General features: G+C 36.4%; 1 protein-coding gene across 8 annotated transcripts in view; it reads right to left on the reverse strand.

The window, feature by feature from the left end:
• The window catches only part of BLTP1 (bridge-like lipid transfer protein family member 1), a 189,826-nt gene that overhangs the window by 97,143 nt on the left and 67,440 nt on the right, over positions 1–25,243 (reverse strand). For all 8 annotated transcript variants that reach the window (XM_058666890.1, XM_058666891.1, XM_058666895.1 and 5 more), the window contains 15 exons: positions 24,337–24,617; positions 22,007–22,257; positions 18,607–18,865; positions 16,924–17,761; positions 15,087–15,157; positions 13,743–13,916; positions 12,623–12,743; positions 11,131–11,277; positions 10,626–10,753; positions 10,121–10,320; positions 6,306–6,503; positions 5,476–5,687; positions 1,179–1,330; positions 625–775; positions 307–459 (listed from right to left, as the gene is read on the reverse strand). In XM_058666890.1, the coding sequence (XP_058522873.1) occupies positions 307–459; positions 625–775; positions 1,179–1,330; positions 5,476–5,687; positions 6,306–6,503; positions 10,121–10,320; positions 10,626–10,753; positions 11,131–11,277; positions 12,623–12,743; positions 13,743–13,916; positions 15,087–15,157; positions 16,924–17,761; positions 18,607–18,865; positions 22,007–22,257; positions 24,337–24,617 (3,336 nt within the window). The remainder of the gene's footprint in view (positions 1–306; positions 460–624; positions 776–1,178; positions 1,331–5,475; positions 5,688–6,305; positions 6,504–10,120; positions 10,321–10,625; positions 10,754–11,130; positions 11,278–12,622; positions 12,744–13,742; positions 13,917–15,086; positions 15,158–16,923; positions 17,762–18,606; positions 18,866–22,006; positions 22,258–24,336; positions 24,618–25,243) is intronic.

Here is a 25,243-nt window from a genome sequence, read left to right on the forward strand (position 1 = left end):
TCCTTCTTAACGCTCTATATATGTCTATTTAATTTTCCTATTTAATTTGTACATTCTTCAGGATTTCATCACTGACCTTTCTCACTAGACATTTCATCCCTGAAATCTAATCTCATTTAGGTCTACAGTTTTTATTTCCACCTTTCTGCTGGTAACTCTCAAAGCACTAAGTACCCTCCTGACTAATAAATTTGTAACCAAGTTTTGTCTTCGGACTCCCAAGTGCATTTCAAACCCCCGTAGGTCATTAGTCTCTCAATACAAGAGGGCTTTCTTTAAGTGTAACATATAGCTTCACTTACTCACCATTGTGGCATCATCAATGATAGAGTAATTTGCTTGGTGTAAGTAGTGGTGAAGTATATTACACAGTAAACATGAAGGATTTTCTTGGAGAAAGCGGGCGACTTTTGTAAGTCTGTTGTACTTACTTCTTAGGGGAAAATGCACACTTTTATTCTGAAATCAAGCAAGAACACAGACTAAAAGGACAGGTATAAAACATCGTACAAACGAAAGATATCTAGCAATTAAGAACTCGCAGGTCAAATATTTTGTAAAGCCGATTAACAAGGGGTCATTTTAACATTAGATTTATAATACCGTACATTTTTGAAGACATACCTCTAATGCTTCAGTCATTATGCATCCCATAACAGCACAAATTCTCAAGGTTCCCTCAGTTTCTAATTTGTTTAAGGATGATTTGAGTTGATCAATTGGAACAAGCCATGCCCCAACAGCTGGAGTTGCAGTGCTCAAAAGATTCAGTTGCCTTTTAAAGTTAAAAATCGCAAAAACAAGTGTCAGAATTACCAATTTCTCATTTTTACTTTATTCACTGACAATTTCTTTCAAGTAAAAATACAATCTCTACCTTTTGACCATTAGTAAATTAGTAAATTATAACAAGGAAAGGAAAATAGAGCAAAAATGCCAAAAAAAAAAGGTTGTCAGAGGTGAAAAGAAAAAAAAAGTCTAAGGTAGGAGTAACATGATAAAGACAAAACTAAAGCAATAGAAAAAATAAATCTGGTAAGCACAAAGAAGGAAGTATGGAAAAAGTTCCAAATCTAATATTAAGTGTATCAGAAAAATATTCCCCAAACAGATGAACCAAAAATGCATACTATCTTAAATGCACAATACACAAGTAAAAACACTATAAAATTTCTTACCTAGAAAAGGAATGTGTAGGAGATCTAACATTAGTGGGAGCTGCAAAACTAAACCAAATTTCTTTAATGGTTAACTTCATGCTACATGAATCTGGAGGGGGAGGCATAAGAGGTAGATCTTTTTTCAAGTCATCAGATTCAACTCCTTCATCCTACATAAAACAGAATGACAAAAACTTATTAATGGATAGTTCTTTAAAATTACCAACACAGATATTCACTAATGTTTCAAGCACAAATCTTTCTATCAAATCAAGTTTTATAAATAACACCTTTATATACACCAGGCAATTCCTAATAATGAGACATATCTAGAGGTCATTGATGTGCCAGAGAATAGATTTTTAAAAAGCCACCTCAGCTGGCACTGTGATTCACATGCTAATGGTCTTTCTGAAGTTTCAGCATCCCTTATGGGTGCTAGTTTGTGTCCCAGCTGCTGCACTTTCAATCCAGCTTCCTGTTTGTGGACTGGGAGGGCAATGAAAGACGGCCTGGGTCGTTGGCACCCTACACCCATGTGAAAGACCTGGAGGAGCCTCCTAACTTTGTATCAGCCTAGCTGTTGCTGTTGTGACCATTTGGAGAGTGAATTAGAAGGTGAAAGATCTCTGTCCCTCCTTTCTATAAATTCACCTTTCAAAAAAACTTTAAAAAGATGCACCATAAACCATCTATCAGAAATTTTAGAATTAATGGGCTTTGATAGATCTCTTCACTCAATCACAATTGTTTCATGAAGCTGAGTGGTACCTTTCCCAGAAGAAAAGTGAAGAAGAGATTCTGTAACATTTCACAGCTCCTTTAATTATAAAGTTGAAGAATGAGTAGCAGAATTAAGAGCTCTGCTTTCTACTATAATCTGATTTCCATTTTTTTTTCATCTGTTGGTTCACTCCCCAACGCTCGTAACAGCTAGAAACTGTGTTCGCAAAATCTTAGAGGTCACCCAACCACTAGGAACCCAATTACTTGGTCACCATCATTTCATTCAAGGGTCTAGAATCAGGAGCCAGAAATCACACTCGGGTCTTAACCTCTAGGCTAAATCATCACTTCCCTGTCCCTTTTTTTTTTAAAGATTTATTTATTTTTATTGGAAAGTCAGATATACAACAGAGCAGGAGAGACAGAAAGGAAGATCTTCCGTCTGATGATTTCACTCCCCAAGTGACCACAATGGCTGGAGTTGCACCGATCCAAAGCCAGGAGCCAGGAACTTCTTCCAGGTCTCCCAAGTGGGTGCAGGATACCAAGGCTTTGGGCCGTCATCAACTGCTTTCCCAGGCCACAAGCAGGGAGCTGGATGGAAAGTGAGCTGCTGGGACACAAGCTGTAGCCCATAGACCACCGCACTGGGATCCCCCATTCCATTTTAATAGACTACTTCAACTACCAAATACAGTCATTGAGTGAATCTGGCAGAAGCAGATTAGGTCGTGACAGCATGACCCTTAGAACAAATGAATATGGCAGTGTACAACTGGAATGGCAGGTAAGACACCACTTGGGGATGCCTGCACCCAACGCTGAGGTTAAACTCTCAGCTCTACTTCTGATCGCAGCTGTAGGCGGTGGCTCCAACTGTTAGGTTCCTGTCTCTCACAGAGAAGCTCTGTATCAGATTCCTGGCTCATGGTTTTTGCCTGCCACAGCATAATTTGTTGCAGGCAACTGGGAAATGAATCAATGGATAGGATTTTGTTATTTCTTTTGTTTTTGTGAGGGAGGGAGAGGTCGTGTCTCTGTCTCCCTGCCTTTTAAACAAGTAAACACCTAAAATAAATAAACAACAGAAAGTAGAACTTGAAATCTGACAGTAAAGAGCTGGCGTGGATTGGCTCATGCCTCGCTGGGTGGGTCACAAAGATTAGTTACTCCTCACCATGGTGTTGAGGATTTTCCTGCACACCCCCCCCAAAAAAAAAATGTTCTGCACCTAAAATGTTGACATATATCTTGTTAGAGTTACAAGCCAGTCTGGATTATCCTAAAATCTGCCAAGATCAGCAAAATTTTACTTCAACACAACAACTGGCTAAATACTAAGATGAAATGGACACGAAACAGCTGAATGGTGCCTTATGGCCATTTTAAGGTATAGAGCAGCCAGTCCTGTATATGAACTAAAATTGAAATGTCAATGAGCTAATCATAGGTTGTGGCTAGGACTTGTTTTGCTTTTTTTTTTTTCTTTTTAATACACTGGTTACTCAAAACCATGTCAATTCCATAATGTTGCAAATTGCTGTTGATGTTATATTGGGACTCTTAATTGACTGTGATGATATTCTGCCAGCTCAAACTTCAGACCAGAAAAGGTCTCCCCAAGAAACTGTTCAATCAATCTGGACAATAAGTAGCTGGACTCTATGCTTGGTATATGTTTGCAAGGAAAGAATCTTGATTGAATTTGAACTGTAATACTGCATCAAGGTGGAGGAATCCACCGGGGGGAGGGGAGGGGGAGGGAGGGGGGGATTCCCAGAGCCTATGAAACTGTCACATAATGCAAAATAATTAACAATAAAAAAAAAAAGAGTTAAAAAAAAAAACAAAAACAAGTAAACACAAATTTTGACAAAACAAAAAGAAATGAATGTAGTTTTTGCAAGACTGTATTAGTTCTCTAGGAGCGGGTTGTTATAAGGCAAGGCCACTTCATATGCTTAGCCCCTCATCTGTGGCCATTTCATTTTCTACTTCTCCATCACCTTGTGACACAGCACAAAAATAGCGGTAGGAACAGAAGAGGGAATCAGCAGCCCTAGCCAAATGCTGCTCAGTCATTCTAGCCAAAAGCCTTGTAAACTACATCATAGTCTTCTATATATTCGTACATACTCATACTCTTCTATAATTTAATCATAAATTATGAAATATGAAACAGAGGTGGACAAAACAGCAATAAGAGCTAAGAAAAGGATCAGGGGAGAATGCCTACATTTAAGAAGAAAAAAACCACTTTCATGAGGAAATACACCCCAAAAAAGTCTTACTTCAAAAACTGTTCAGCAAGAAGAGTAGAATTGGGAGAGGCCCAGGAAGTTGCTGCAGTATCTGACATTTTAGTAGATGAAAGAAAATACACCTAGGTTTTCCTTAGCTCTTTCATCCCATGAAAAGCTACTATATTTTTAGTTTCCAAAAACTGCTAATCCATCCCCTATAATACCTTTACAGACTTCACAAAAGCATAACAAACAAAAACAAAACTACCACAGTACTTAATTGCTTAAACTATCCAATAAATAAAAATGAATGCTTAGAAAAAAATCCCCAGGAATATGGGGTTCAGAGCGAGTATATCTGTGAATATTGGTTATACATGTCATGTTTCTTAATTTAAAAAGTAGAGTTTTCTTGGAGATTTTAAAACTTCCTCTTTCACTGATATAACTTTTTAAAAGTATCAGAAACATACATACATAAGGATAAAACGATCAGAAGTATAAATATGTAAGTATATATAAGACCAACATTTATAATATTTTCATTATGTGCAAGGTCCTGAGTTAGGTCCTTCATATGTATCATCTCCTCAATCTTCATAGGTCTATCAAGCCAATACCACTATTATATGTATATCACAGGTGAAGAAATTTAGGAGACAGATGCCTAAGGTCAACAGTTAGTAACACAACTTTCCTGTATCTCTAATTTCATGGTTTTTGTTACTATACATGTCGCCATGAAACTCTCTAGCAACAAAAAATTAGTGAGTTGAATATATTCAGAATAACTGAGATACGCAGAAACTAACAAAAATACTTAGAATTTACATGAAGTATTACCAATAAAAACTAATAACTAATTTTCTAAATGTATTCCATATACATAGTCTGTTTCCCTTAAATCCAATAATTCATTAATTCAGTAAATAGATATTAATTATATGAGCAAGATATCATACTAAGTCAATACTATATATATATGATATATGTATTTAGTAGTGTGTAACACCAGCATCCCAGATAGGACCTGTTCATTTCCCAGCTGCTTCACTTCCAGTCCAGCTTCCTGTTAATGCCTTGGGAAAGGCAGTGGAAGGCACACCATGTCAGGCAGTCCTTGACAATCATACGATGGATCGGGACAAAGCTCCTGGCTATGGCCTGGCTAAGTGCTAGCTCTTGCAGCCATGTACGGAGTGAAGGAGCAGATGGATGATATTTTTCATTCTCTCTTCCCAAAGAGATTTTTTAAAAATAATAAAAATAAAATGCAATTCTAAATTGAGACTATAGTAGTCTGTGTCATTTTTCAAAAATTTGAGTATTATTAGAAATTCACCAACTTGTTCATCTGAAACAGAATTTCCATTGATGTCTGAAGAAGGACTTGTCCGATCACAAGGAAGATTATCATCAGAGACATCAGTATTATAACCACTGCCAGTTGGAGAATCAGAAGAATTATTAGATGTCAGCACTCCACCCTTCTCTGTGGCACTAGCTTTACCCATAACTGCAAAACTATTATATAACACAGCACCAGACTGTCTTCCTCCTGTAAAAACAAAAGAATGTATTCATTAAAAAAGGGATAAGTGTCTCAATACTGTACTCTATGATAGCACAGAAAATTTCAGAGACTAATTTTTTTCTCATCAAATCTACATTTATTTATGAAATAGATAACAGAATCACCAGGTGAATAAATGTAGGCATATGCAATTACTGTTACTACTGAAGTTACTGTATATGACTAAATCTAAAAGTCTTATATACAACTCAACCTTTTCATAAAAATTATTCCAACAATGTTTAATAAATTTACAAGTTTGTATTTTTCATTGAATAAAAGATTTACAACATTAATATCCCATTAAATAGCAAAGCACTACTAATCAGAGATACAATTTCAACAGAAGTAAATTTTATGCTTGCTTTTACATTTTATTTGGGAACTTTTACTATATCAGGCACTGAAGTATAGCACAGCTGGATTCTCTACATAGTTCTGAATCACAAAATGGAGAAAACGCTTCACTGAAGCAATCACAGTGGAACGCCCAGTTCCTGGGATACAACACCAGCTGGCACATTTTCTACATTATAACTTAGGTTACTAAAACACAATTTTTCAATTTTCCCCATAAGCAAAATTCAACAACAAAATGTTCACCTTTTATGGTCAAATTTTCAAGTCCACATTCAAACATAATCCAACCCCATTTTTCTTGGCTAGGACCTATTCGAGTTACATCTGGAACAGCTTGCTGGTCTGTTTCATCCACAAAAGTAAACTCATCCAGTTCCTCAAGAGTAAACAGCACCTTGGACTTCTCAAAAGGAATGGCAGTGATGGCACAGGTTCCAATGTCTATTATCAGAAAAAAGTCACATGATCATTTGGAAAGAAAAACGCTTACATTTTAAAAATTAAACATTCAGCACAGCGGCTGTCTGACATCTTATTATTCTGTTTTCTTAAAAGATGAGAAAGTAAAATAAACAAATGAACCAAATTTAGAGTAATACTAGCCAAGATGGGTAAGATTCCATAATTAGAAACTTAACTGCTCAAAGGTAGACTGAATGAATTTCAGAAAGGTTAAAATATTCTAAAATGTTGTGGCATTGTGATACAGCAGGCAAAGCTAACCCCAATGACCGCAGCACACCACCTGGGCACAGATCCACTTTTAATCCAGCTCTCTGCTAGACCTGGGAAAGCAACAGCAGATGTCTCAAGCGCTTGAGCCCCAGCACCCACAGGGACCTGGAGGAACTCCCAGCCCCCAGCTTCAGCTAGCCAGCCCTGACCACTGCAGCCATTTGGGGTGCTGACCAGAAGCTGGAAGATTTCTCTTTCTCTCCATTCCTCCTGTCTTACTGCCCTTCTTTTCCTCTTATCCCTCTCCCTCTCTGTAACTCTGCTTAAAAAAAAAAAAAAAACCTTTAAAATGTAAAATGTCGATGCCCATTTTAAATAATTCACCTTCATATTAAAACAATTTTAAATACCTTTTGTTTTACAAAACAATTATCTTAATTACCCATTTATAGGAAAAACTACTTTATAGGAAAAACAGTTTTTCCTAGAAGCTAATTTATCACAAATAGTGCTATAACTCAACTGCTCTTAGTTGCAATATAAGTAATATACATAACCAGAAGTCTTTATTTCACCTTCCTTTTTCCCCCTCATTCTCTCTTGCTCTGATTATGGCCAACAAATACAGATATGCAAACAGAGTAACATTTTATTTTATTATTTTTTTTTATATAAAGGCAGATAGACAGAGAGGAGGAGAGACAGAGAAGATCTTCTGTCCAATGATTCACTCCCCAAGTGACCGCAATAGATGGTGCTGCGCCGATCCAAAGCCAGGAACCTCCTCCAGGTCTCCAAAGTGGGTGCAGGGTCCCAAGGTTTTGCATCATCCTTGACTGCTTTCCCAGGTCACAAGCAGGGAGCTGAATGGGAAGTGGAGCTGCCAGGATTAGAACTGGCACCCATATGGGATCCCGGCATGCTCAAGGGGAGGACTTTAGCTGCTAGGCCACGGCGCCAGGCCGTTAACATTTTCTTAAGATTTATTTTTATTTGGAAGGGAGATTTACAGAGAAAAGGAGAGACAGAGAGAAAGATCTCTCATCTCCTGGTTCACTCCCCAAAGAGCAGCTGAGCTGGTCCAGTCCAAAGCCTGGAAACAGGAAATTCTCTTCGATCTCCATGTGGGTTTAGGCGCCCAAATACCATGGGTCATCCTCTGTTGCTTTCCCAGGCCATATGCAGGCAGCTGGATTGGAAGAGGATCAGCCAGCACACAAAATGGTATCTGTAAGTGATGCCAGCACCTGCAGGGGGAGGATCAGACTACTGAGCCACAACATCAGCTCCAAAGAATATTTTTAAACTGCATAGATATAACTTGTGTATATCTGAAGTAAGTTCCAGGCCTTTAGAAATCATTTGAAAACCTAGCTTTGTTTCTCATCTTCCAAGTGTAGTAATTTCCTCAGGTCATTAAAATTTCCTCAAACATAACACTTTCATTGCAATCTAGATAAAATATTCTATCATAGGAAAATAACTTTCTTTGTATTTACGATCTGAAAGCCTTTTTCAGAGAGCAAATGTTCACCACTTTTTCCCGTATTTTTCTACTCTTTAACTTCTTTTATATTTGTCTTTAATCTTGTGAGCTCTTCTGATTTCAGAGTATGAGCTAAAGATTTTATTTGATTTTCATTTAAATGTCTTGAGAAGGTACTATATTCACACAGATCAAAGCCGTAAAAATGACTACAAATCAAGTCTCCAATATCATACATGGGACTACCTCCATCCCTCTCCATGCATAACACATGTCTTAACTTTACACATGCCTTAAGAGTACAAATGTCTAATGTACACATTTGATCATTTACATTTATTCTAAATTTTTATGCAAATATCCACTTGAAATTTCACTTAGAGTTTTTCCTCTTTCATAAAACTTTACCTGGATGATATACCTTCCAAAATTACCTAAAATACAGTGTATGAACTGTGAGAGTACCCAAGTGCAAACTGGCAACTAATGCAAACTATAAGAAAAAGGCTTCTGTTTTTTTGGCTTTTTACTTAAGCCATTGTATTTTATATCAGGTAATTCTGAAATCTTTAGGTCAAATATTTTGGTCTCAGAAAAAAAGAGGGTGACATAAATATTGAGAAAGTTACAGCACTTAACACAAACCCATAAAGTACACAAGCATCATCCATCTTGCAGAAGCTACAAAATATGAGCCTAATGAGCAAATTTTAAAAATTCATTTGTTTATTCAGGTTTATTCATCTGTCTCACAAAGCTATTTTAACGCACTAATATTCTTTACATAATTTCTCAGGATTCATTTTCTGGTAATATGAAATAATTTATGATTCTGAATAACAATATGCTATAAATTGGGTTACAATATATCACAATATGTATCTCTTTTGTTGAATAAAAGATGGGACTTCCACAACAAAACACCGGATTTTCTACCATTGTTTATACCTACATGTCATCATACACTTAAATAGCAGAATGATACCCTTGCGACTGTTGCCGAAGAACTATACTATTGTTATAATGTAGGGGAAAACTGTACGGAAAACGGGAAGAGAAGGATGGAAGGGCAAACTTCTCAGATTAAAGAACTGTATCATGAACAATAAAAATATATAAAATGTCTGAAATATTGAAATGATACATAAATCTACCCTCTGACTTTATTTATTTGCAGACTGATGGGCAAGGAGAAAGTAGTATGGGGAAAAAGAGGGTGACAGATCTTTCCATTCACTAGTTCACTCCCCAAACGGCCACAACAACCAGGTCTGGGCTGAGCTGAAGCCAGGAGCCTAGAACTTCTTCCAGGTCTCCCATGTTGTTGGCAGGGTCCCAATTACTTGAACCACCCTCTGGTGGTTTCCCACATACATTAACAGGAAGCTGGATTAAAACCAGGACTTAAGCTAGTGTTTTCACACGGGATGTCAGTGTTGTAACACCAGCTTAACCTAATACACCACAACACCAGCCCCTCTCCTTTTTTCTGTTTTGCCACCAGGACGTTTACAGGATGTCTACAGCTCACAATGAGGATATCTGAATTTATCAGTGTTGTAAGTTACCATTTTTTAACAAAGTTTTATAAACAAAATGATTAAGAATTAAAAAAAAAAAAACAAAGGTTCATGCAAAAGGCACGAAGAAAACACCTGAGATACAAGCACTTTCTAACTGAGGGTCAAAGAGCTATCTTTCATACCAACCAAGTCTACTTGACACTTTGAACAGACAGTGAGTAAAAACTAAATACCTTGTGTGTGTAATCTATGTAGAAATATCTCTTTCTTACAGAACACGCAGATTACACAAGATACAAAGGAAAACCTGTCCTCCAGCAAAATCCTTACATTGATGTATGCCAGGAAAACTCTAATTTGTTGTAGAATCTCACCTGTTGTATCAAGACCCCTGAGTTGCCCGTGAACTCGATGAATGTTTAACTTGGCAGCCATTTCTTTGCCTTTTTCTGCTCCAGCATTTGACCTGAGGGACCCAGATGACTGAGGCTGCATCTTGGTGGCATGAACATACTTATCAAAATGTGATGTTCTCCCAGGTTCTGCACTGTTTGAAGTCTCTTCAACCACACCTCTATATGAAGAGAAATAGCTTTTTAATAATACAGTTCAGTAAAAAGTTAACTAGATGGTTTACTTTTTAAAAATCTACCATATTACTCTAATTCAACCAATCACCAATTCTTCAACATTTACTAAAAGAAAATATTATGAATAAAAATACAGGCTTTTATAAAAAAATTTATGAATCCAGAGTAAGATTTAATGTTTCAAAAACAATTTTAACATTACAATGATCAGAACTATATGAAAAATATTATCAAGGTCTACTTTAATACTAAGGTAAGATAAGCATGACTCAAAGTAATTCTTTCTTACCTGTTCATACGAACTTGTGTGGCAATTCTGTCAAAACACAATGCCACTAGAGAAACATGAGTCACACTTCTAATAGGAGCTGCAGTTGGAGATTCTTCCACTGAGGCTTGTAGCAAGCATAAGTTTACCTAACAGACAGAATGTCACAAATTTCAGGACTAAAAAGTAAAAACTGACCACTAAAATATGCAAAAAATGAGAGAAACTTCCATTAAAAATGGCATATCAACATATCTGAGTAAAGATAAGACTTACAAACATAGACTCTCAACACAAGCATAACTGATTTATTTACTGGGTGAATATGGAATGTTTTATTATTTATTAACCAAGATTTTAATTAATCATTGCATCATGGTAAAGCTATAATAGATCATCAAAAGAATGAAATATTTTTTATAGTTGCACACAATTCCACCAGCATTCATTTTGGTAAACACACAGATTCAAAAACCAAAGAATGTTCTCCTCTTTCATGAAAATACTTTAATCATTGAATGCTTACCTTTGGGATGCTAACATTAGCTTGAAGACCTTTAATTGTCACATTATCTTGCTTAAGGGTAAGATTTGTCTGTGCTTGTCCTTGATTAGTCGTTCCTATAGTAGGGTGCTCAGTTTTTGTTCCACGAACATCTTGTTTGGAAGATAACTTAAAAATATTAAAAACAGAAGTGTTTCACAGGCCTTTCATAACTACCACATCATTCGCAACAGCAACTCTCCTGTCCACTGTGCTTAATGTGCCAACTGCTATCTGGTTTTACACTCCACCTTAAAATCCAAACTTTAGAGAAACTAGGAAATACATGGATAGCTTCAATGTTGAAGAAAGTAATATGCATTAAACTGAAATTAGTCTACAGAGAAACAAACAGAAAAAAATGATGAAACTACAGCTGGATTTTTTTTTAAAATCACAGAACTCCAGGGATTTGAAGGCCGACTTAGCTTCTGATCATTGGCTCCTAATTTGATGGAAATGCTAAAAACAAACTTCTATTTGCATTCTTCTGTCTTAAGTACCTAACAAACGAAATGTCAATATATACTGAAAAACTGGTTCACTAAAAATTATCACCTTCTGGAACAGTGTTGTGGCTCATCAAGTTTAGCTGCTGCCTACAATGTTGGCATCCTATCTAAGTGCCTGTTCCAAACTGGGTTGCTCTCCTTCCAGTCCAGCACCCTGCTAACCAACAATGGACCTGGGAGAGCAGGACAGGATTATCCCCAGGCCTGGCCTCCAGCTATCCACATGTGAGACTCAGAGGAGTTCCAAATTCTTGGATTCAGCCAGTCTCAGTCACAGCCGCTGCAGCCATTCTAGAATGAATCCAGACATGAAAGGTCTCTCTATTTCACCTTTCAAACAGAGAAACAAATCTTTAAAGAAAATAAAGAACTAGCCTCACTTTCACCTCTCTGCTGGTCGTAATGCAAACATGTTTCATAAAATTTCAAAGTCAAATGGAAAGTCACCACAACAGCATATGAGTTATGCAACTGGCTTTGTTACTAGAATTACAGCTTGAAATAGAATACCATACCACACAGGTGGTGATTTGAGTCAGAGAAATGAATAATAACCTCAAAAATAATATTAACATACAAGTCAAAAGAGTAAAGTTTTTTTTTAATGAGCTTCTTTGATTTCTTAGAAAAACAAGGTATAATCATTTAATTACGGTCAATGCTCTTTAGAAAAGGGCTGGAGCTAAGTTACTTTTGCAATAACAAGAAAAAAATAAAGCCATATCTAAAAACAAATGTTAACTGCTGTTTCATATTACATTACATATGATATTTTAAATGGAGACAACCAGATATAAATGCTTTTCGAACAAATCCATGTATTCAAATTTATTTGGTAAAGAAAGTTTGATAGAATCAATGTTTGAAATTTGGGCATATGATGAATATACAATCTGTTATGAAGACTAAATTTAAAATTAAAATTTTTTAAAATTTAAAATTAAAATAAAAAAAGGTCTCACATTTTCTGAGAAGGTAGTCTTGCTATTTTGGACCGCTTCTCTAAGGACTTTAACATGCAGATCATCCACAATTGCAGCTGGATGTCGGGTACTAGCACAATGAACCATTGCTTCAATATATCTGAGGAAAGAAAACACAATAAGCAAAAAAGTTAAGCATCAGTTTACACTATGACCTAGTTTATCTAAACCTATTAGAAAACAATATTCTCACTTCAACTTGAAATGAGAACACAAACTCTAGTTTTTATTAAGAGTCATTTATTTACATGAAAGGCAGAATTAGAGAAAAAGAGGGAGAGACAGACAGAGCAAGAGATCTGCCATTAGCTAGTTCACTAACCAAATGGCCACAAAAGTAGGGGTTGGGACAGGCAGACACCAGGAGCTAGGAGCTTATTCCAGGTTTCCCACATGGGAGCCAGGGTCTAAGCACTTGGGCCATCTTGCTTTGTTTTCCCAGACACATTAGCAGGGAACTGGATCAGACGTGGCAGCCATGATGCAAAATGGTGCCTACTGGGGGGTGTCCATATGGAATATAGGCATCACACATTCTGACTTTACACACCATACCATACAGTTATGGCAACTGTCTTTTCCTTTACAATCTCCTGAATATGATCTCCTGTTTTTCATTTGTGTGACATCTAATACAAATCTGTTAGAAAATTACATGCCTTTGAAGTAAAATGAAGAATTCATCAAAATTCAGTCCTCACCTAACTGCATTCATTATGTTCCATTATGGTTTCTATTTATTTCAGTTTTGTTATGCTTATAGACTATAAGCTCCTTATAGCAAAAAATATCTATTTCCCTATTCCCCTTTCACTAACAAAACAGTGAGAGTAAGATGAGAATTTGAAACAAAATAATTATTTCCTAAGTACAAAATCATTTTATGCTCATTAATGCACAGCCAAAAATAGAATGCCAATTCTATTTCATAATCAAAATTACTATTCAGACACAATGAAACAAATGATCCTGAAACACAGACCTCTTTAAATGTACTTTCATATTTATTCAATCAATAATCTCCTATTAAAACGTTGCCAGATATATAATATGCATCATTTTGCAAATTAATATCTGTATTTTTATACAAAATTAATACCTGTCTAAGGCTTCAGCCACCAGGGGAGTCAGAACAACATCAATGGTTCCTTTTACTTCAACTATGGCTGTTGTCCTGGTTTGGGAGACTGGTTGATCCAGAGTCCACTCTTCTGTCAAGGTTTCATCATCTGTGTTGTCAACAACTTTCTTTTCCAAAGGAGTATATGGGGTGCTATACAATTTAGTAAGCAAAACATATATTAAAAAGACCATAAATAGAAATTGGTATTTCCTTAAGATGAGGGAATGTTTATATTTATTTTAAGCAAAAATTTCATAAACTTAGAATTGGTATTTTTTCCCAAATATTTACCAAAGACAGACCAAAAGAGGAACTATAATGTAAATTGATCAAATATGGCTAATATATCACTAAGAGAAAATAGTTTTGATATGTTTACTTGATTACTTGTTCCAACATAAGAAAAATACAAAACTGACTTCATTAGTCCCAAATTCTGACCTTTCTGCAAAGCATGTTTGGTAAATAAACAATTTGGTACATAAACAAATAAAATACTGATTGCTTGTAAATGTACCTAACACCACATCAAACAACCATACTATGTTGGCAAATTCATTTATTTTAATTTTTATTTTTGATGATTACATGCTTGGTTGGGGTGGGAAGGAGCAAGGGTTAAGAAAAAAGTGGGTGAAATCATTGTTTCCAAATTTTGTATTTCTTGTTGACTCTGCAGGAAGGGGAGACATAAAGGGTGGAGCCACACCCAGCCTCTCAAATATGCCAGTATCCAGGGATGGGGAATAGCTACCCGACATCAACCTAGGGTCCCATTGTGGGGCATCTTTCGAGGGTTCTGAACAAGTGGTTTGGATAGTTCTGAAATGCTGTCAATTTCACCAAGGGTACGGCAACCCTCCCAATGTCCATTGGCTGACACAGTGGACCTCAAGCCTCCATTCACCCGATCTTTGTTGTCATCGTTTGCTAGGGAAGTTGTCCAATTTGCTCTGTTCTCCTTCCTCTGCCACGGTACCAACTGGGCTGCCATATTCTCCATGTGCATCAGGATCTGTGTCCACTGCTCCACCTTTTTAACTTGCAGGCAGTCCCAAGGACACAGGCCAGGCAACAAAATCCCTGCTGGATCCCCCGCCCTCAGATCTCAAGAACCTGGCAGCACCCTTGCAGGTGGGCCCCAGAACCCAGGCCCGGCGACCAAGCCCTGCTGAATACCCCGTCCCCAGGGCTCACAAGGTTAATTTATTCTTAAATGTCTATGCATAGTGAAGAATAACTATTGCCCAGAATTATGCCCATCCCATAATCAAGAAAGACAAGATTTTTAAATTTTAAATGTATACGGATTTTGCTTACTTTGATGTTGATCCTAAAAACTGCATGCCTCGGTCTAGCAAAGAATTAGCTGTGAGACCCTGTTTGATAACCTAGAATATAAAACATTCCTTTCAGTTTACAATTTTAGTATTGTCCAAGTTATCTTATCAAACAATATTTGCAAATATTTCAATTATCTTGTAATCAATATTTATCACATATATATTAAAGAATCATATATGTTAAAGAATATCACAGGAAATAGTTGGCAAGTTAGTGAGGGATAAGCAATGAGAATAAAGTACTACAACTAAAACGTAAAACCATATGTTTCAGATGCCTTTCTTCCAAATGTCTGTCAAACTGAACATTTTCCAAGAAAATTTTAGGCTTTTCCTAGCATGTGCTATTTTAAAGTAGCAAAGAAACCTAGAGAAACATTAAACTGCAGGAAACTCCAGAATGATCATTGGAAAATAATAAATAACCATGTCACTCTAAACTGAATCTTTTTAAATGCTAGTAGATTTTTAGGATTAATGGTTTTATTACTTCCAATGTTCTACTTTTGAAATTGTATAATAAGGATAGAATTCTTGATCTTCTCAAAAAATTTGCCCAAACTAGAGAAACTTGCCTAAACAAACTAAAAATTATTTAAAACACCAAAATAACTTTATCCTTTCACGTACTATCATACAAAGTAATTGCTATTTGCTTTTGTAGAAAAGTCATACAAACTTATTTCAACAAGGAATAATTAGAACATCTTATAACCTCAATATGGGTAATTTATCTTGAGTAAGAAAACAAGGAAAACTGCAACCATCTCTAATGCTGCTTCTTTTAATATATGTTACCAAATTTATCTCTATACAAACACTCAACTCCATTTATCACACTTCTACCATAGGCAACTATTATCTTTAATCCAAGCCCATCATCTCACGTATACATTGTACTAGCCGTCTAGATCACCACTTAAGTTCCTTCATTGCCTATTGCTAATTCAATTTTACTTTGGGAAGAAAAACATACCCATGCTACTATAACAGGCATGCCCCTCCCCTGTTTTTCTCTATCCAACATATTTTTTATTTTCATAAGTCTCAATCTGTAACCATACGTTTGCCTGAATGTTTAATTTCTTTCACTTAGTAAATTGTAAGCTGCATATTTGCTTCCCTCACCACTGTATATCAAACATCTGACAGAGTAGTGTATATTAAATATTTAAATTAAGAATGATTAATGAAGTTTACACTTTTTACTAGTAATTTGTACACAAGTATTATAAACTATATAAATTACTGAACATTATTATACATAAGAGTTTATACACTTAATCTTTAATATCAAATTTTTTCTTGTAATTTATAATTTTAAAGAATTTTCATGTTGGCTATTGCCAGGAAATTTATTTTGAGATATTTTTACCTGCATTTTAAAAAGGCCATTTACGGAAAATATTATAGGTATGGGCAATAACCAAATTCATCCTAAATTGTAGTAAGTCAAATGTCAAATGAGTGGAACTCAATTTGCCTGGAAGCTTTCATTGATTAGAAAGAAGCAACTTATCAAAAATATTTTTAAAGTTTTATTTTTAAGATACAGATGAATTCATAGAAATTTGGTTCCAATCTTAGGATGGAATAGAGACTATGTGCTGCTTAGATCAACATGACAATAATCAAAACTTGAACCACTCGTTTTACTTGCTTATACTGATAATACTCCATAGCCCCGATCTTAAATGTCATAAATGAAGCTATGGCTTTTAAAAGTCTGCCTGAACAAGAGTAATTTTTATGACAAAGCCTAAAATGTCTATTTTTCTAAGTAAAAATAGCAGTGGAAATTAATGACTTAATACCTTAAAAGTTGGAACAGAGAGCTGTTCAAAGGACGAAGAACTTTCTTCACTAGTTGGTGTGTCCAGATCAAGGGGTCTATGCAATGAGGACTTGGAGGTTCTTTTGTTGGTTGGGTGCTTAACTGACCAATTAATAACCTGGAACTGAGTAAGGTAAGTCTGATAACAACTCATCATGGGTTGTTGGGAAGTAATCTGTTCATTCTCTACTACTTTCTCACCTTCTACAACATATAGATGTTCTATAACATCTTCTTCTCCACCTAATGCAGAAACAAAAGAAGCCTGGGAAGGATGAGTTTTAAATGGCACAGTTCGGGGATCAGGAATGCTTTCTCCATGGCCAGTAAGTGGTCCTTCCACACTATGATATATGGAACCCCTGCTATAGTCAACCTGCTGAGCTTGCTTTTTCTTCTTTTTTCTGCCTGGGTAAGTTCCAGGCCCTTCATCACTGCTAATGGGCTCAAATTCCTCAGCTGCAGAGAAGTAGGCTTCACTATCAGCCATTGACATGCTGGAATCCATTGATCGATATTGATGAAATGAATTAGAGTCAGCAGATGGTGTGTATGGAAATGAACCAAAACTTCTCCTCTGCTTTGGAGAGTCCAGCACATTCTCATCACTTCTGGAGACATCACTACTGAACTGCACTCCAACTGTAACAGGTTGCTTGTCCCCATAAAAAGCAGCAGTAAGACTCTTAGTGCTTCCAAGTCGGGTGGAACACACAGAAGCTTGTCGTTTCAGGGGAGATCTAAGAGGAGACTGACCGACTGATTTCTCTTGAGTATTAGGAGATACAGGGCTATTTCCTGAGATTTCTGTAGGAACACTAAGAAAGAAAGCAAAATTATTACCAATTTCTGTACATCACAGAATTAATTCTTAGCAAAAAGATGTTTCAGTAATTTTAATAATTTAGTTTAGAAATAAAATTGAAATTTTTTCAAAGATATTCATTTAAAGAAGAATAGAACAGTATGTGTTCATACCTCCCATACTGTTCCAAAAATATTTGAAGCTGATCAAACTAAAACTACAGAAAACTAGAGAACAATCTCGTTTGCATAATTCATGGACACCAATGCACTTAAAGTTCCTTTGCATATACTTTAACAATTCCAACAAAATATACCATGGGCAGTTGACTAAGGGAGAAAGATTGGAGGAGAGGAAAAAGTCATGAAAACCACAATATTTCTGACTTTAGCAATGGGTGTTAGTACCAATGACTGAGGCAAAATAAGGTGAAAATTGCAGGAATGAGGTAACTTGTTATTCCTCAATCTTGAGTTCTCCATGACTCCAAATAGAAATACAAATTAGATGGCTAACCTTGTAAGGAGAAAGATTTTGGCGAGAGTTTAACAAATATGTTAGCTGAAGACCATAACAAAAATGAACAGTTGTCAAGACTATACCACCAGATTGGAAGGATAATATCAGAATTTTGGCTAGCGCTTACTCTGAGTGGTGGGACACTGATTATTTTTTTTACACATCTCTGTATTTTCATGTTAGGTACAGTGAATATTTATGTATTATCCTTAAAACATAGTTCAAGATATGTTCACACATGAGAAAAAAGCATACTGAAGTGAGGAAACATGGAGAAAAGTTCTTCTTGCAACTATCATCCTATTATGGCCAGGTTTCAAACACCACCTGAACACTGACCTTGCAGGGCCATCTTCTCCTTTGCTGCCATGCAACAACTCTTTTTGAACCAAATGGTCATCAGCAACAGAAGAGGGACTTTCCTTTTCACCAGCCAATAAAGGCTGAGCAGCACTAGAACTGCTGTTCTCTTCTGAAGAAGAGGATGAACTATGAGATCGTAGCGGGACTTGAAGACTAAGATGCTGCGTTTTTCTCTCTGCTTCTACGCCCACTGACTTGTTTTCCCATTCTTTCCTCTTCATGCCATTCATGTTACCTAAACAAAAGAGTGGATTAACTTAAAAACTCAAAGGTAATTTACATATATATGTAAAAAAGACAATTCCGTTTTCAACTATACTCACCTGAAAAAAGTACAAGTATCTACATCCCCAGTAGAAAGTACAGTACTATGGGAAGATATCTACACAGGTATGAATGCAGAGTTCACAGGCAGCTAACTTTTTCAATAAATTAGAAAATTTTAAACTCATGGAAAACTTTACATGCCACCAAGAATACCTTTTATCTTTTACTCAGATTTTCTTATTTTAAAATTTTGCCACATTTGTTCTGAAAGTTCACTAAGACTGTATTTTTAATTTACTAATGTTAATTTCAAAACCTAAAACAATGTCTGAAACAGAAATCATTCAATAAATAATTCTGCAAGTAAATAAACAATGACTTCATAGCTAGAGTGGAGAAAAACTGTCAGAGCCTGTTACTTGTTACATAAATGGGGAATTGAACAACATAATAAAAAACAGAGTTCTATAGCTGTCTAGGTAGGCAGGTAAGTAGGTGAATTAGTAAATAAATAAATAAATCTTGCTCGATTTCTCCTTTCAATTATTAAGATGCTACCCAAGAAAAAGAAACCTGCTAATCGAAAAAATCATTTTCCTTATAAACATAATCCTAGTTGGGACTCAACAGGTAAGAAAGCTCAATAACTTATAATATTTACTTCCAGAACCACAAACATAAAACAACACAAGTCAAAAGATAAATAGTTTTGATTCACTTCCAATAGGAGCATTCCAAACAGATCCTAATTCCACCAATGTGCTTATTTTGACTCTGTCTGGGACACTGTATGTCTACATTCACTGCTTGAAAGACTCAACATTCAGGGCCCGGTGCGATGGCTCAGGGGCTAAATCCTTGCTTGCTACATGCCAGGATTCCATATGATTGCCGGTTCATGTCCTGGCCACTCCATTTCCATCAGGCCCCCTGCTTGTGGTGGGAAAGCAGTTGAGCATGGCCCAAAGCCGTGGGACCCTGCTCCTGTGTGGGAGACCTGTAAGAAGCTTCTGGCGGGCCCGGCACAGTGGCCTAGCAGATTAAGTCCTCGCCTTGAATGCGCCAGGATCCCATATGAGCACCGGTTCTAATCCCAGCAGCCCTGCTTCCCATCCAGCTCTCTGCTTGTGGCCTGGGAAGACAGTCGAGGACAGCCCAAAGCTTTGGGACCGTGCGTCCGCGCGGGAGACCCAGAAGAGGTTCCAGGTTGCCGGCTTCGGATCAGTGCAGCACCAGCCATTGTGGTCACTTGGGGAGTGAATCATCGGACAGAAGATCTTCGTCTCTCTGTCTCTCTTCCTCTCTGTATATCTGACTTTGTAATAAAAAATATACAAATCTTTAAACTTGCATTTTTTCTTTTAACATATTGGTTACTCAAAACCATGTCAATTCCATAATGGTGTAAATCGTTGTTGATGTTATGTCGGGATTCTTAATTGACTGGGACGATATTCTACCAGCTCTACCTTCAGACCAGAAATGGTCTCACCAAGAAACTGTTCAACTTATCTAGACAATAAGATGCTGGACTCTATACTTGGCATAAGTTTGCAATGAAATAATCTTGATTGAATTTGAACTGTAATATTGCAACAGGTGGAGGAATCCACCATGGGGGAAGGGTATGGGGAGGGGATGGGGGAAACCCAGAGCCTATGTAACTGTCACATAATGCAATGTAATTAATAAAGATATATATCTTTTAAAAAAACAAGCTTCTAGCTCCTGTTTCAGAATGGCTTAGCTCTGGCCATTATGGCTACTTGGGGAATGAACCAGTGGACAGAAGATCTCTCTGTTTCTTCTTTTTTCTCTAAAATCTACCTTTTGAGTAAAAATAAAATAAACCTTAAAAATGAAAAAGAAAGAAAGGTTCCACAATCAGAAACTTAGCAATGAATGCTGAGGATAATTCCAATTTCCCCTGGGCAAGAAACTTATGGTAATTTAACAATGGCCACTCATTACTGACAGATTCCCCAAGAGGTTTGAAGATTCTCCATTATACATTGTAAGAACTGGTTTTGTTTGGTCAATTGTGAGAAAGGTAATTTACTTCTATCCTCCTTTCATATTTTTCTAAGTTTCCTACAGGTTTCTTCCTTGAGTTTGAGACAGCTGTCTTCCTAATCAGTGTCTACTGTAGCACAGTAGAAACAACATGAATGTGACTTCAATGGCTCTTATTCCAAGTTCTCAAGCAGCTTTGCACACTCACTCACTGATAATCCTTAGTTTCCTTATTGTAAAATAGGGTTAACAGTCACTCCACCTGGTAGCCCATGTATTAGATCACACAATTCTACTGTAAACCACTGAAAATGAAGACTTATTCAATGAAAAAAAAAGTAATTTTGTAAGTAGTGTACATAGTTCATCTGCTAGCTTCCTTCTTATACTTACAGCACAGCAATAAAAGCAATAAATATATTACTGAACTTGAACTGCAGAAAAGCACACAGAAAATAGTCAAAGGGAAATCCATTTTGAAGTTTTCAGAGAAAGCTTACGAAAAGTTTCAAAACTGAATACACTTTAGACCATCAGTTACTGCTCATACTACACAAGTGTTTCGTAAAGTTATCCTAAAGATTCTAAACAAAAGCCCTATTTTTCCTCTTGACAAGTTAAATTGTAGCAATAAGGTAAATACTTGAGAAAAAGCACTTGGAAAAAAGATGACAGTATAAATATTAATATTTACTATTATAAATTATCAGTAAGTTTTGCTAAAAAATAAGCTGGCAAGACAACTGTTATCTTAAAGTACAGCTCTGTCTAAGTATATATGGAAGACAGATTACAGAAAAATAACAGATAAGGAAATAATTAGAAATAAGCTGCGTTGGGGAGGCCAACCATGTCCCTAACAGGCAATCTGAACAGTATACATAAATTGGCCAAGGTAACTCCGAAAATCATCAAAAGTCATACCTGTCTTTAGTCAAGTCATCCGCAAAACAAAGGCAGATTATACTAAACCCTACCCATCAGCCTATTCCAAAATCAGCTGAGTGAAAGTAATATCAAACTTCTCTCAGAATGGTACAGGAACAAAGACAGTAAAAAAAAAAAAACCCACAAAAGTGACAACATATCTTATTACCATCTATAACTTTGGGAATCTCTTTAGTAACAATCCATTCTCCAGGTTGTAGCAGAGACTGTCCATAGTACATATCAGACTCAGCACTTGTGCTTGAAAATGCAGAGCTACTGGAAGGTGTCAATTCTTCAAGTTTGAAGAAATCAAGGCCAATTACTGTGCCACCAAAGAACCTGCAGCCACCAAGACAACCACACTTGTTTCTACACCTTTTATTCTTCAAGGTATCATCTGGCCACAAAAACCACAACCTAGACAGATCCAAAACAAAGCAAACATTAAAAACTCATTATTAAGTAAAAATATGGAGTAAAAACTTAAATACAATCATTAATGTTTTCAAAAGACAAACATTAAAGCTTATTTCTATTACAGTTTATGTTTTAATTATCTTTGCTTTCATAAAAAAATAGCCTAGTAAATGTGATGGAAGTAAGTAGGAGCACTAATAATAGAGACAGCTTACATTAAAAAGCCTAAAAAGCAAACATATGAATGCTGTTTTAAAACAGCAGCAAACACTCTTAGAGAACTAGGATTTTAAAGCATTAATAAAAAAAAACTGACAAAACAATCAGTATAGATTATGACTAACAAGTAACTCAATTAGTTTTCATTAAGACCAATTTTACACTATAAAGTCAATGTCACACAAAAATATTACAAATTAAGGATAGGAAATTATTCTGCAAAAAACTAAAATAATGTTTCTTTTAAAAAAAATCCAGGTCCATTCACCTCTAATAAGATTAAGGCATTAAGAATATATGCAGACTTGTTCAGATTCAGACAGTGTGAGTATTCTATCCTACATATAAAATTGTTCTACAAAATTGACACTTCTTTTCTTAAATAAAATTACCTCATACTATCAATTTGTATGTTAAATATAAGGGTAATGACTGAATTAAGCATTTTTGTGTCTTTTCGATGGTATATTATTTTCTTAGAAGTGTCTTTATAACATTTTTAATTACATAGGCAGTTCCTTAGGATGTAAGTTTAATAAAACAAGTAAAATTTATCAGAGTAAGTACAGGATGGTTTCAAGTGTAAGAAAATTACACCTAAAGTTCTAGAAAGCTAAAAAAACAGTATTTTATATGATGGAGTTCAGACCATTATTTTTCCTTGTTTCTTAATAGCGTCCATATTTTTAAAGATTTATTTATTTTTATTGCAAAGTCAGATATACAGAGAGGAGAGACGGAGAAGATTTTCCATCCGATGAATCACTCCCCAAGTTGCTGCAATGGCTGGAGCTGAGCCTATCTGAAGCCAGGAGCCAGGAACTTCTTCCAGGTCTCCCACACGGGCACAGGGTCTCAAGGCTTTGGGCTATCCTCAACTGCTTTCCCAGGCCACAAGCAGGCAACTTGATGGGAAACGGAGCTGCTGGGATTAGAACTGATGTGCATATGAGATCCTGGTGTGTTCAAGACAAGGAATTTAGCCACTAGAACACAGTGCCGGACCCATAATGTCCATATTTTTAAAATAAGCATATATTAACTATGTAATGGGGAAGCTTTGGATGACAAAAGACAAAGCAGCACTTTAAAAGGAAATGATTCAGTGACGAGCGTGGTGGCATAGAAGGTAAAGGTGTCCCCTGTAACACTGGCATCCAAGACAAGCACTGCTTCTAATCCCAGCTGCTCCACTTCCAATCATGCTCCTGATAAAGCAGGGGAAGTTGGTTCAAGTGCTCAAATGCCTGCAAAGATCCACACAGGAGACCTGAAAGAGGTTCCTGGTTCTTGTCTTCCCATTGGCACAGCTCTGGTGGTTGTGACCATTTGTGGAGTAAATCAGTAGATGAAAAATATCTGGTAACTCTGTCTTTCAAATAAATAAATAACTAGTCCTTTAAAACAAAGAATGAAAAGTAAATGGGGAAATTATTTAGTCAGGGGCCATAGCAGGATTTTAAAAGGCAGATAAGATTATGCCTTTAGAACTCCTGGAAATAACTGTATAAGAATTCCTAGTCCTCCTTGTGTTTTCCCAAGTCCACAAAAGGAGGAGCTTTGTAAGTCACATGGTGATAGGAGGTTTCCCAGAAATAATGAAATAGAAGTACAGGACAAGGGTGACAGAATGCAAAATGCTATTTGGGGAACAACTAACAAATTTAACTTCACTGCTGACACAGATAGCATGGCCTCAGGAACATATTAACAAGAAGTGTTTCCAGCAACCACACTATAACCAGAGATGATACCTGATGAATTTACTTAAATTCTACCCATAACGAAAGAATCTGCTCTGCAAGTACCTAGTAATTTATCAAAACCTGACACAATGCCATTCTTAAAATTTTAACTTACCTCTTAGTTCTAGCATCATGAGTTTCTAAGAAATGTCTCTGTGCCTCATGTTTAGAATGATGATCAGCAGCTAAGGCAATATCAACAGTGATGAGTCCGAGACTGGCAGACCCAGCTTCCAGCCAAAAGGCTCTCCGTAGTACTGCAGGCTGAAGTCCAACCCTACAACTATTCACTTGCTCTATATATTGTCTCACTTGAAAATCTTGAATTGCAGCACTTATTCCTTCTCCAACTGTCTGATTGTGGAGGTTACAGTTTGCAACTCGAATTGTACCCATCTGAAAATGAATGAAGAGAAGCACACAAACTATGATTTCAGTAGCTTCACCAGAAGTATAAAATGGGTAATAATTTTAAAAGAATGAAAACCAAGTGAAAGAAAGGGTAGACTAAGGGAAAGAAACAGAATAACAACAAAAAAGGAAACGGAAAATATAACAAAAGAATAAAATGTAATACCAGAATAAAAAGACATGCAGTGATCAAAAACAGAAAAAAGTTTAAATTGAAACGAAAACAAAATGAAAGACCCACAGACACTCAAAATGAAATCTTTTAAAATTAGTAGCAGTCTACATCCTGACATAAAAATCAACCTACAAGTTTATACCCCAAACAAAAAGCCATTTTATATTCAGTTACATTAAAAACAAGTGTTGAAGGTATGCACTAAAAATAATACTGAGGAGAGGGACAGGCATGGTAAAGCAGGTAAAAGGACCACTCAGGACGCCAGCATATTGCACCAGAGTGACTAGCATCTAGTCTGGCCCTTACTTTTGAGCTAATTTCCTGCTACTGTGCATCCAGGGTGGCAACAGTAGTGCCAATACTTTGTTTCCTGTCACCAACACCATGGACCAGATGGACTTCCAGGCTCCCAGCTTCGGCCTGACCCAGGCCA

The sequence above is a fragment of the Ochotona princeps genome, chromosome 7 (assembly GCF_030435755.1).
Source record: "Ochotona princeps isolate mOchPri1 chromosome 7, mOchPri1.hap1, whole genome shotgun sequence".
Lineage (NCBI taxonomy): Eukaryota > Metazoa > Chordata > Mammalia > Lagomorpha > Ochotonidae > Ochotona > Ochotona princeps.